The sequence below is a fragment of the Tasmannia lanceolata genome, unplaced genomic scaffold (genome assembly GCF_043159265.1).
Source record: "Tasmannia lanceolata isolate RefF3 unplaced genomic scaffold, GAP_Taslan_0.1 ptg000008l, whole genome shotgun sequence".
NCBI lineage: Eukaryota > Viridiplantae > Streptophyta > Magnoliopsida > Canellales > Winteraceae > Tasmannia > Tasmannia lanceolata.
The window spans coordinates 15,840,667-15,853,110 of NW_027518685.1; the positions used below are offsets into that span (position 1 = coordinate 15,840,667).

The following is a 12,444-nucleotide window of genomic DNA, read 5'->3' on the forward strand; positions in this document are numbered from 1 at the left end:
AGCTCACTTTTGCAGGAGATAACAGCCGCAAATGCTCACTTTTTAGCAGATTTTGTCTTATTCATTTAATTCATCTATGGTCCTGCAAAAGTGAGCCGTGAAATTGCCTAGCAAACCACTTAATAACATTGTTTTTTTAATGGAAAAGAATTACATTACTAAAGAAAGAAACCCAGGAAGCAAGCCGATCCCGATCGAGATGATCAAGTAAAAGGCAACCAAGAAAGAAAGAGTACACAAAAAAAATAGTCATCACATGCTCTGAAGTAATGTATTACCGAACTTCTTCCAATGGCATTTTTAGCAGGTTTAAGCAACATTATTTATGATTCTTCTTTATTTGAACTAACAGGGAACAACAATTAAAATCACTGAACTCAAGCTAAAGGAGTGAAGCATGCACATGGGAAGCAGTGAAAGAGTACAAACGCTCAAGAGAACGGGTAGAGGATGGACATATGGGCGGCATCTCATTTGATAGATATCATTTTATACTCTTTGACTGTGTTTGTGATAGCTTGTTCAACTGGCAGCCTCTCCATGCTTGATGCGCCATAAAACCCATGAACACCCTTGGTATGTTTCAGTATGAATTCTGCTTCTTTCGGACCTGAGATAGGACCTGTAAATTGCATCAAGAGAATTTATTTGGTAATCATAAGCTGCTGATATAAAAGGGCAATATGAGAAGACTGGATCCCGGAATTAGTCTCCTACGATCATAGGGGCTAATGCTACTGATGTTTTACCCAATCAAGGCATCTGTATGGAGATTTTGAGACATGAGATTGCATCTCTTAAGCCTATGCTCTCCGCTTCAATTTTCACAGCAATATTACCTTAGTAGCATAATGAGAAGCCTCAATTCTGGGATGACGAAACAACATTTTCACCATCTGAAGTGGAATGGGCCAAATTATTCACTTTTGAACTAATTCCATGATCCAGCAAGATTGAATATTGTGTTGCATGGATTCGGATTCGTGTGTCGGTTCGTTTCGGATTTGGCGAACCCTCAAAAGTAGGATTTGTTGATTTAGTAATTTATATCAAATAAAATAAAAAAAATTTAAATTTAAATATGTGTATATATATATTCATGAAAAAATTGAGGATGGATGGTCGGGGCATTAGGATTTTTATTAAGAGAGTCATAATAGACAAGAGAAGAAGGTCGATGTTAGAGGATGGAGGGTTTTTATAAGAGAGGACGGGATGCGCTTTTATTAAAAAAAAATCAGGAAAAAAATGCGTCTAAAGGGAATATATATGGGATTCACTTTTTAAAAGAGACCACGATGTGTTGGATTCGCCTGGAAAAAAAAAAAACAAGATTCATGCGGGACACGGCTTCGCCAAGAATCTGGCTGTGTCCCACACAAATCCATGTCCGATTTGCGTGTCGAAACGTGTCATCACGGATTCGGCATAGAGGGTCCATGCAACACAGGTTGAATATTTCTAGACTTGTGGAAAGCTGTAATTTCTAGGTACATTATGTTATTCTGTTTTGCTCACGGTGGAAAGTTCTCTCTAATTACAAATAGATAATCACAATTGGCCTTGACGTAGGAGAAACAGGACTAGTATCATAATCACAATGTGGGGAAGATAGAATGAATTCGGGTTGATGAAATTTGCAACTTGGAATAGTCCCGAGAAAATCTTCTCTTTCCATTTGTAGTCAATACAATACTTAAGGTGGAAAGATACTTCCATCTTATAAACATACATACATACTTATGCATACTTATATATATATATATACAGTTTCCTCATATATATATATAGAGAGAGAACATTTCCTACACACTTGTGTAGGTAAGTTACCTACACGCTAGCTTAAAATACAGTGGGGGCCCACATTGTTTGGGTGATCCAAACAATTCATTTGAATGGTCCTCACATAGATAGGGTGTCCACAAAAAAACAGATCCATAGGATCATCCCAACCCTACGATTTGTGGAGGTGAAATGGACGTGTATAAACCTTCACAAATTAGTCCATTTTTTGCCTCCATAGTTTGAATGGTTAGGATGATCCTATGGATCTGATTTTTTGTGGACACCCTATCTATGTGAGGACCATTCAAATGAATTGTTTGGATCACCCAAACAATGTGGGCCCCCACTGTATTTTAAGCGAGTGTGTAGGAAATGTTCTCTCATATATATATATATATGATTTTGTTTCAAAAGATTGTTCTTTGTATGTTTTCATGCTTGTTTCCCCTATAACTTAATGTATTCACTCTAACTTCTGACTCCATTAAGCTCTATGAATTTCCGTGCATCATTCTATGTGCTTTCTAATTGTCAAACCCTTAGTTAAAATACTGTGTTCATTTGTCCTAACTCCACAAATTTATTAATAGAGGTATTTTAAACTTACTGGACCTGAATAAGTTCATGGGTAATGAAGAAAGACCAATGAGAGGGTACCTCCATGGCAGAGCACGATAACATTTGGATTTATTCCAAGTGAAGCATCCGCAATAGCTTGAACACGAACAACACTTTCCTCCAAGGTGACAGCCGTCTTTGCACCGATCGATCCAGATGTTGTGAGCCCCATGTGTGCCACTATAATATCAGCCCCAGCTTTTGCCATGGCAAGGGCTTCTTCTTTGTTGAAAGCATATGGGGTAGTCAACAGACCCATTCCATGTGCTTTTCTGATCATCTCAACCTCCAAGCTGATAAAGGTAAGCAAGAAAAAAGGTCCAAAGTCCAAAAAATAAAAACTAAGAACTAGAATGCTCATACTAGTTAAATGTAATAGTAGCATCATTCGAAATCTACCTGTATCCCATTCCTGTCTCTTCCAGGTTTTGGCGAAAGCTGCCATCAAAAAGACCAACTGTTGGAAAGTTCTGCACTCCAGAATAACCAATCGATTCCAGATGCTTTAGAAAGTAATCCATCTGTCGGAATGGATCAGTCGCACATACTCCAGCAAGAACTGGTACTGCTTTTACCACCTATACATCTTGTAAAAACATGAATATCAGATGCACAATAATAGGCAGTTCCACACTCCTAATTTTCTAGAAAGAAGTAAATCTTTCACTTTTTTCTTCACTTGAAAGCTCAGGATATGCAGCTCTCAAAGAAAATGTAATAAATCATATTCAGATGAACAACACAACCAGAGAAAGAGATTTCATTATCCTTTATATTTCTTTAAGGCTACTGATCTTGGCACTACCATGTTTTTGGTAATTTCCCTAACTCAGCTTTGTCTTTTATCATTTAAACAGCTGTCAAAGGTTATTACAATTCCCAAAAAAGCTTCAGAAGCCAATTAAAAAGGAAACGACAGTCCGAGTCAGTGCAATTATTAAAACAAGGTAGAGCCAACATCAGTGGTCTTCCTTAATGTTCCAAAAAATTTAACTGGACAACCCGAGTCACGTTCAAATTTAAAAAACATTTTTATAACGAATCAAAAGTTGAAACTCACAGGCAATACTTCACTAGCCATGTCAATTACCACTGCATTTGCATCTGCAAAAGGAAGTAGACCTGCCAAAGAACCCCTTCCGGCCATTCGAAAGCGTCCTGAGTTGTACACGACTATCAGATCCACACCACCTGCTTCCTCAAACTTGGCTGATATACCTGTGCCCGCACCAGCCCCTATTATAGGGATCCCTTTATTCATTTGTTGTCTCAATTGCTGTAATATTCTGTGTGTTCTCTTCAAAGTTTCTGTGCAAATGTCAGCAATACTGTCTTAATCCTGGTCCACAAGATAAATAATAACTCTTCCAGTCTTTTTTTTTCTGAAAGATATAACTCTTCCAATCTTTATGGTACATGATAAGCAATTACAGTTTATCATAATACCTCACTTAACATTTGAGAAAGAAAAGGGGGAAAAGAGACAAAATATCATAATTCTATCATACTCTATTGAAATTTGATCAATGAAAATTATTGTCACTGATTTAAAATATCTTATGATAATTTTCTAAAGGTGGGAGACAGTGAAAATTATTGTTACTGATATAAAATATCTTATGACAATTTTCTGACAGTAGGAGACATTTATATATTCACACCCATTGAAGGCCTTATACCTCATTGAGGGCCTTAAACTAAATGGACATAGAGAAAACCAATCTTTTCAAATAACAATGAGAAACAAGACAGAAAATCTAATGAACGGGTTGATGCGTATGATTCAACTCACACTCGATAATATGGTTAAAAAAACTATCAAATTTCAAATAGGTCACCATTTTTTAATTAGCTATTATCGTTTTGCTAGTTAGTGTCACATACGTCCAAATTCCAATTATGATTTTCAGCATGTGAGTCTTATAGATGCTATTGTAAGTTTATTATTAATTCCTTCTTGTAAGTTATGATATTTTATTTATACATGTGTGTTTTATCTCATGGTATGGGATACCTGCATTCTTACAAGTGTCCAACATTTCGAAAAATGTGAGTTGTATCATTGTTCAATTGTCCATGCCTGTACTTGCATCCACATCTGGGTGTCATAGATTTCAGGGTGCACCCTCTCTTCCTGAGGCTGCCAAGTTACTTATGGAAGTTTAAATAAAGGAGAAACGTCTTCCCCAACTACGACTCTACCTAAAACTTGTTTAGGGCGCAGAGCCAATCCTGAAGTACAATGAACCCCGATGGTTCTAGAGAAAGAGAGACTTTTTTTCATTTGAATCAAAGATAGATCTTTAAGCACTAATTTTCTTCATCTATACCATCTATACCACGGGGTTATGATCAGCGATTCAAAACTCAAACTCGAACAAGAACTCATCCATCCAAGGTAAAGGAAGTCAATTCGGGTGAGTCAATGATTGTCGCGGTCAATTTTTCATTAACTCGGGTGAGTCAAAAGGAATTTTGATTGACTTGGTAGGCCAAAACTACGAGTACTCAACTCAACTCAACAAAGCCTTTGTCCCAAACTAGTTGGGGTCGGCAAGCCTTTGTCCCAAACTAGTTGGGGTCGGCTAAAACTATGAGTACTCAGCCAAAAAAAAAAGGAGTTGACTCGGGGCATTGTTTAAAGAGTGGTTAGGATTTCACTTTGAGAAAAACTTCTAAAGGTGAAGATGCAAATCCAATGATGCTAGTTTAGTGTTATGTCTCGTTCAGTTGTATTTGTTTTTGACTTCTTGGTTACGTCTATTTGGTCTTGTGTCCTTTCTTATGCTTATGTTTGAGGTGGAAATTTACTCCAAGATGGGTTAGATTTGTATTTGAAGCCTTTTATCTTCTATAAAGAGCGGTCTTATGTAGTAATGTCCATTCTTATGCTTATATTTTGAGATGCAGCGAATGCCACTGAGAGTCTGCGGGTCATGGTTCCAACCATCCTACAAGAAATGTAATTCCATCTGCACAATAAAACCTGTCCAGAAACCTACCAGAAGCCAACTCTGTATATAGAATATGTATCTATACTTGTAATACAGTTGTTTACAGATACTAGGATCAATTTTCAGAGCAGATTATATTTTGTTGCACCATTGCATTGTTCTAGAAATGGTTTACAATGGCAAAAATTAAGTGAAAATAAATATTGTATTAAGGTTTGGGTACATAAGATTGCCTCGAGTTACACTTGACTATGGTTATCTTCGCTTCTTTTCTGTAAGTATAAATTGATTATGAAGGATGACCACGACAAATTTATTTTCATTACCACCATCAAATTTCTTTTATGCTTCAATTTTCCATACAGATTCAAGCCGTCAGTGAGAATCATTGGGACTGCATGGAGAGAAATAAATTTAAAAAAAGAAGAAACTAAAACCTGGTTTTGCATCAGGAAACTCAGCCTGGTTGTGCACAATAGTTCTACTGTCCAACAAATTCCCATGAGAAACCACTTCTTCCTTAGAAAGGCTTTGATTTGGTTGCAGAAAAGTTTTGTGTTGAGGACCAATGTTTTCAGAAAGCTTGATATTCATTTCCAGGAATGATTCAACCAATGCATCTGCAAACTTGGGATCATTAATATGGTATGGGAATGTCTTGACCTATTAAAACAAGCAGCACAATAGGTTATCAATCAAAGATTGTTGAAAACAGAGAACACATCAAGAAAATAATAGAAGGAAACGCTTTTAGGTCCAGCAATATGGACAGGAGACTACCCATTCCTCATCTCTGCTGTATTGTAAGACCCGAACTGTCCATTTCATGGGTCCACTTGGATCAATGGAATTTTTTGTTCACTGAATGTGAACTTTTACCCCTATTCATTTCAATCTTCTGTTTGACTCTTATCTACTAAATATGGACCGTTGGCGAATTCTATTTAACAGTCCATTTGCAGGACACTGATCAGACAGCTAGGATTGTCCAATTTGCACAATCTTCAAGCACTGGCCCATCCATGCTAGGGTCCAACACATGGACAATATAGATCACAGAAACTAGCCATGTGTATCATGGATATGGGGAAAGACAGATCCCTGTACATCTTGCCAGACCTGAAAGGACCTAAAAAAAGACAGTAATTTTTTTTTTCACATCTTTCCATACCTAAAAAAGACTGTACATCTTGCCATACCTTACGCTCTTCGTTTTTCTCAATAAGCTTCTCTAACTCATTCATAAGGGTACTCGTAGCCTCCGGATCATAAAAAGGCTTCCCTGGTGCATCTAAATAAGATATACCCTTCTGTGGAAGGCATACACACACTTTTGACGATGACTTATTCAGTTTGTTCGCTATAAATTCAGCAAATTTCTTGTTTTCATCTACAGTAGTCCGCATGAGTGAAACCTGCAAATGATTTATTAGTAAAGTTCACACACTTGTTTACTAGTTTGATAAGTTCTTAAGAGTCATGCACTAATAGCAGCCGTCAAGTCTTAGAATTGCTACATGTTCATATCCAGGTGAAATACTAGTGATTATTTTTTATCACCAAATACCACAAAATTCATGAAAGCGGTACCCTCAGTTTTAGTGAAAATAATATATTGTGATATTGTGTACTGATAAGTTGGGTACCCTCCCAGGAGAAGTGACAATAATTGTTACGAAATCTATTCCAGTATAAATTGATAATGTACATAATCCAATAATAATAACGTCCAAATCGAGAATGGACACAATCCAATGGCAATGGCATCCATTCTTCAAATCATTAAACTAATGCTGCTATTGAAATATAATACTTGACAGAATCTCAGACTTGACTCGGAAGTTGATTTTGTCTCCAAGATTGCCATGGCTGGGACAAACAAAACATTTCCCATTTTATAAAGGAGTTTCATTACTGAGCTCGATGAATGTGAGTCAGCTCATCTGAGTACTGAGTCAATCAATGAGTTTCTGAGCAGCAGGATCAAATCCAATGGTTAAAGATAACATGCAGGAAAAGAGGAATTTATACACCTGTTCATTGTGCACATGAATCTTTCTATGGTCAAAATTGGAAGGTATCGTATCTTTAGCTCCAAAGTTCACCATATCCAAGGCTCCCACACTGAGAATCAATGGGACCTTATTCTCTATGATAGCATCAAAGCGCGAACTGTCACAGGGCATGACCCCTCCAACTATATGATCAGCAACTTCAGTTGTCGTAATGTCGAAAACACCCTGCATAAAGCAGGAGGAAATAATCTGACTGAGTACACCAACACAAGAAAATCATACTTCTGACAGAAAATACCACGTCTACTTTAATCTTTGATTTTACAATACTAGACTTGTAGTTAGAAGGCATTAAGCAGGATTTCTACAGCAAGCAGACATGAAAACAACTACACTGCATATGTATGTTATCTTGATCAAGTCAATGCAGCAGGGATACTGAGTAGTTTTTTATGTCAAAGCATAGTAGCGAGAAACTTCTTGGACAGGTGGGAAACTCGTTTCCCCTAAAACACATTTCAGAAATGTTTCTGAAACATGATAGAAAAAAATGATAAACCATTTCCGAAATACATGGGAAACAAATGAGACACTTATGTGAAACATGTGTGAAACCTTGAGAAACGTATGGAAAACTAGTAGGAAACATGTGTGAAACTAATGAAAATCGTTTTAGAAAAAAAAAACCAAAAAATTGTGGAATAGATATTAAAAAGGAAATACAATATCATATATTGTAATAAAGAATAAAAAAAAGAAATATTCAAATAGAAATTAATAAATTTTAAATTTACAAAACCATATATTTCGTGCCATTAAAAAAATACTATATATTTCGAGTTCTCCTTGTGTTTCACGTGTTTTCATTTGTGTTTCTCTATCGTTTCTAAAATGCTTCTAATGCGTTTCCTAAGACGTTTCTCAATGCATTTCTCCGGTGATTTTCTCGTTTCCCCCCTAATTTTCCCTGCGTTTCCCGAATTCATTTCCCACCCTGGTAACTATGTGTCAAAGTAATTAATAAAACACAAATATATTACACGTATGTGTAGCTAACTTAGCTACACCGACGCCTTAAAATACAGTGGGCCCCACATTGTTTCCGTGATGCAAACCTTTCATTTGATGGGCCCTCACATAGATAGGGTGTGCCCAAAAAATCAGCTCCATAGGATCATCCCAACCCTACGATTTGTTGAGGCAAAAATGGATGTGTAAAAACCTTCACAAATCTGTCCATTTTTGCCTCCACAGTTTGAAGGGTTGGGATCATCCAATGGAGCTGATTTTTTGGGCACACCCTATCAATGTGAGGGCCTATCAAATGAATGGTTTGGATCACCCAAACAATGTGGGCCCACTGTATTTTTAGCCGTCGGTGTAGCTAAGTTAGCTACACGTATGTGTAGCTTCACTTAACTCTCTCTCTCTCTCTCTCTCTAGATATATATATACATATATATATACATATATATATATATATATATATATATATATATATAATATGGATAAGATACCTCTATGAGGCCCCCTCTAACGAGATCTTCCATAGCCCTGCCACCAACACCAGTGGCATGAAAAACAAGCGTCTCATAACCCTCTTTCATCAGTCTTTCTTTCACCGCGCTCACACATGGAGTTGTAACTCCGAACATGGTCAAACCAACAGTCAATGTTTTACCTGTCTTAGAAGAATCACCAAATTTCATCAGTCTTCCTACAACCATTCCAGCAGCAGCAGCTCCGGCATTAGATAAAATGGTGCGGCTAACACTGTTAATCCCACAAATATCCACCACTGAAGGAAATAATACCAAATCTGATGTCCCAATATAAGGCTCAGTTTGACCACTAGCCACAGTAGATACAATGATCTTAGGCACTCCTACTGGAAGAGATCTTAGGCCAGGAGCAATTAGAGATGTGCCTCCACTACCTCCAAGACCAATAGCCCCACAAAGAACTCCATCCCTGTGAGCTTTCTTAAGGAAATGTTCAAGCGCTTTACTCATTATTGAAACAGCGTCACCTCTATCATCTGGAAATAAGTATGAGGATAGTTCTTCTACCTTCAAATAGGAGGAAAGAACCTCCTTTCTTGTTATAAATGTACCATCCACCAAGTTCTCTGTTTCCTTTTGACTGGTCGACACATCAACAACAATGACTTCCACCTGTAATTTCCATGAACATATGTGAAAAAGAAAGCAAGTAATGTGTAGTGTATTTATCATGAGGGATGAGAACTGTGGCTAGTTGGGGTTCCATGAATTCAACCTATAGGCTACAACAGAAAGCCTAAAAATATGGATGAAATGCAATAAACTTTATATCAGGTCATCCAACTTCGCAAGGATTACTAGCAACAGCATGACAAGAAGGATGCAGTTTTCCAGCAAAATGAATATAGCCGTCAAAGAATAAATATAGGCAGGGGGGCATCTCTGTTTATCAATGTAAATTCAAGAAATCAGGTTGGCTTAGGTTCAGGTTGGAATCTTAGGTTTTCAACTCTCATTCAGGTTAGACCCGACTCCTAGGGCACGTTACGGACATTGATCGTCTTACATGGGCCAAAAATATAAAGGACAAAAGGATAGTGCCCAAAGGAAAATTTGATCAAATGGATACGATTATCACACTATTTTTACGTGACTAAATACATTAGTTTAGAAATTTGTTATTTTTAGATTTGCTCTCTAGTTATTTAGTATGGGTAGAAGTCTTAGAGATAACGGTTATCCAGATTAGGGATTTTCTATAAATAACATGCACGTAGCCTGTCTTAAATGAATGAAGAATTTTATCCTAGAAATTGCGTTTCTGCACCAGAAGGACTGACCCTTCCCTCGAATCAATTCCGCTGCGAACCGATTTGGGTCCGTAATAACTATCTTCAATGTGGATCCATTTATGATAAGGTCCGTCCTATAACTGATATGTGCTTATGTTTATGGGTAGTTATTATGTAGTTGTGGGTATGTCATTTAAGGTTGTGGGGTTAGATATTGGTGATGTGCCTTGTAATAGGTAGATGGGTTGATGATGTGGGAGTCTCATTGTGTTTGTATTTAAGTTTTTGTATTTCAATGAAATGGGGAAGAAGAGAATTTTTACAGCAGCAAAGGAATGGAAACTTTGTTCTCAGGAGAGTCATGGCTCCTCTCGAATCGAGTCATTAGAAGGTCCAGTTACCTCCAATCAACCTCTCTCTCCCCCTCTTTTCTAATTTCTCTTTGTTTAATTGTGTTAAGGCTAATTAGGCACGTAACAATAACGTACGAAAACAAGAGATGAGATTGATACAGAGGAGACAGAACATGGAAGTGATGAAAGATAAAACCCTAGACTAGATAGATGGTCCCATTCTAATCTTATGAATGAATTTCCCATTAATGAGAGAAATAAAGGTGGAGGGGAATAAAGAAGAAGGTACCTTTAACGTAGTGCTGTGGGAAAACTTGTCCAGATTGGATCTAATCGAATCGGAAAGGAATCGGAGCTCTTCTAACTTGGTATCGGCAGTTCCGATACAGAAAACTCTGTAAACCTTCTCCAGATCCCCCATAATTAGGGTTTTTTAAAAAAAAATCCGAAAACCCTAATACGAGATTTTCAGGGGTCTGAGTTTTTCCGAAACAGAAGCAGCTGCAGATTGAAGGAGAAGAAATGAAATCATCAGCTGACCTGGAACAAATATATTCCAGTTTGCTGTTTCTAAACCACGCATGGTGCGTAATACGCACTCGGGCCGTTGAGTTCTTCGACAACTATGGATTTTGTGGGCGCAGGATAGCAGCTTCTTCTCTTCTCATGATTACATGAAGAGAATACATAGATACGGACTTCATTATCCCTCGTAGGACCACAAGTGTTTTTTTTTAAACTAGTAAAAGTGCACGTGCGTTGCACATGGAACCGGAACGACGGTATTTTACAACATATAACTGCAAAAAACAAGTTTATTTTACAAGGTAAAGCTTCCATCTTCCCCAGCCGGTAGGCATTTAAACATTGAAGGAGAGAACTACATTCATAAGATCTGGTTGCAACAACTCCAAATTGGGCTATAAAATCTTTGAGTGCAATGCAATCTTCTAGTTCTCAGTTCCAATTGAGCGGTCCATGACTGCCGCTTCTTTCCAATTAGGCAGTCTTGGCTCAAACTTTATAGAGTTGGCTTTTAGAACTCCAAAGGGGGTAGGAATGATTGAAGCATCTGCTCCAAATGTTTTAACATCTTCAGCTATTTTTATTCCATCATGTCATCCAGCAATGTCTGTCACCTTAAAAATTCATAATCCATATCAGATAACACTAATAAAGAGAGCATACAATTATTAATTCACACCTGTGATTCCAAAAGAAAACTATAATCATCAATAGTTTTTGTTTCCAATCATATAGTAGGTACATCTTAGGACATCAGAACTGATCACAAGCACTTTCACTACAATAGAGGACTGGAATGAAATAGTTTATATGAATATTGTCTAAGATTTTTTCAGAAGATTGCTAATTTTTTTAAAAACATGTTTCTTTTACAAAATAAAGCTTCAGTTCATCTGTCCCTTCTCACTCTCATGGGCCAACCACGCATTGAACAAAGACGGGATGACGAGTTACCTTGTAAAGATTCAAGAAATAGCTGCATTCATAAGATATTCGTAAGATGCAGCTACAACAACCCAAAAAGCTACACACGGCTAGAAAACCATGTCAAAGTGCAATGCAATCTTGTTCTATGGTCCAATTGCACAGTCTGACTCATCAGGCACCATTGGGAAGAAGAAAATCAGGTTTGTGTAAACCTCCTCCCCCCAATACTCTCAAACTAAATGTTGATAGTAAATGGCATCATCATTTTTCTGTGTTTTCAGGGCTGATTGGTTTAACGAGACTCCATGGAGGCCGATGTTCAGGCTATCCATCTTGACATAAGCATATTTAGGGAAGAGATGGAAAGTAAAATACAGGTGGAAAGTGATTCATCTAATGTATGTTCAAGGTAAGATCGTAGGTCCCTGGATATTATCTAGGTTTTTGGATGAAATTTCTACAATATATGATGA

General features: G+C 37.3%; 1 protein-coding gene across 1 annotated transcript; it reads right to left on the reverse strand.

The window, feature by feature from the left end:
• Window positions 1-246: 246 nt before the first annotated feature.
• Window positions 247-11,233, reverse strand: LOC143884555 (TIM-barrel signal transduction protein). Its single transcript, XM_077388194.1, has 9 exons — window positions 10,809-11,233; window positions 8,890-9,546; window positions 7,391-7,597; window positions 6,557-6,772; window positions 5,795-6,020; window positions 3,464-3,711; window positions 2,803-2,981; window positions 2,443-2,696; window positions 247-622 (listed from the first exon to the last, which is right to left on the reverse strand). Exons 1-9 carry the CDS (start codon window positions 10,938-10,940, stop codon window positions 471-473), a joined length of 2,271 nt encoding a protein of 756 aa, XP_077244309.1. The 5' UTR covers window positions 10,941-11,233; the 3' UTR covers window positions 247-470.
• Between the last annotated feature and the right edge of the window lie 1,211 nt (window positions 11,234-12,444).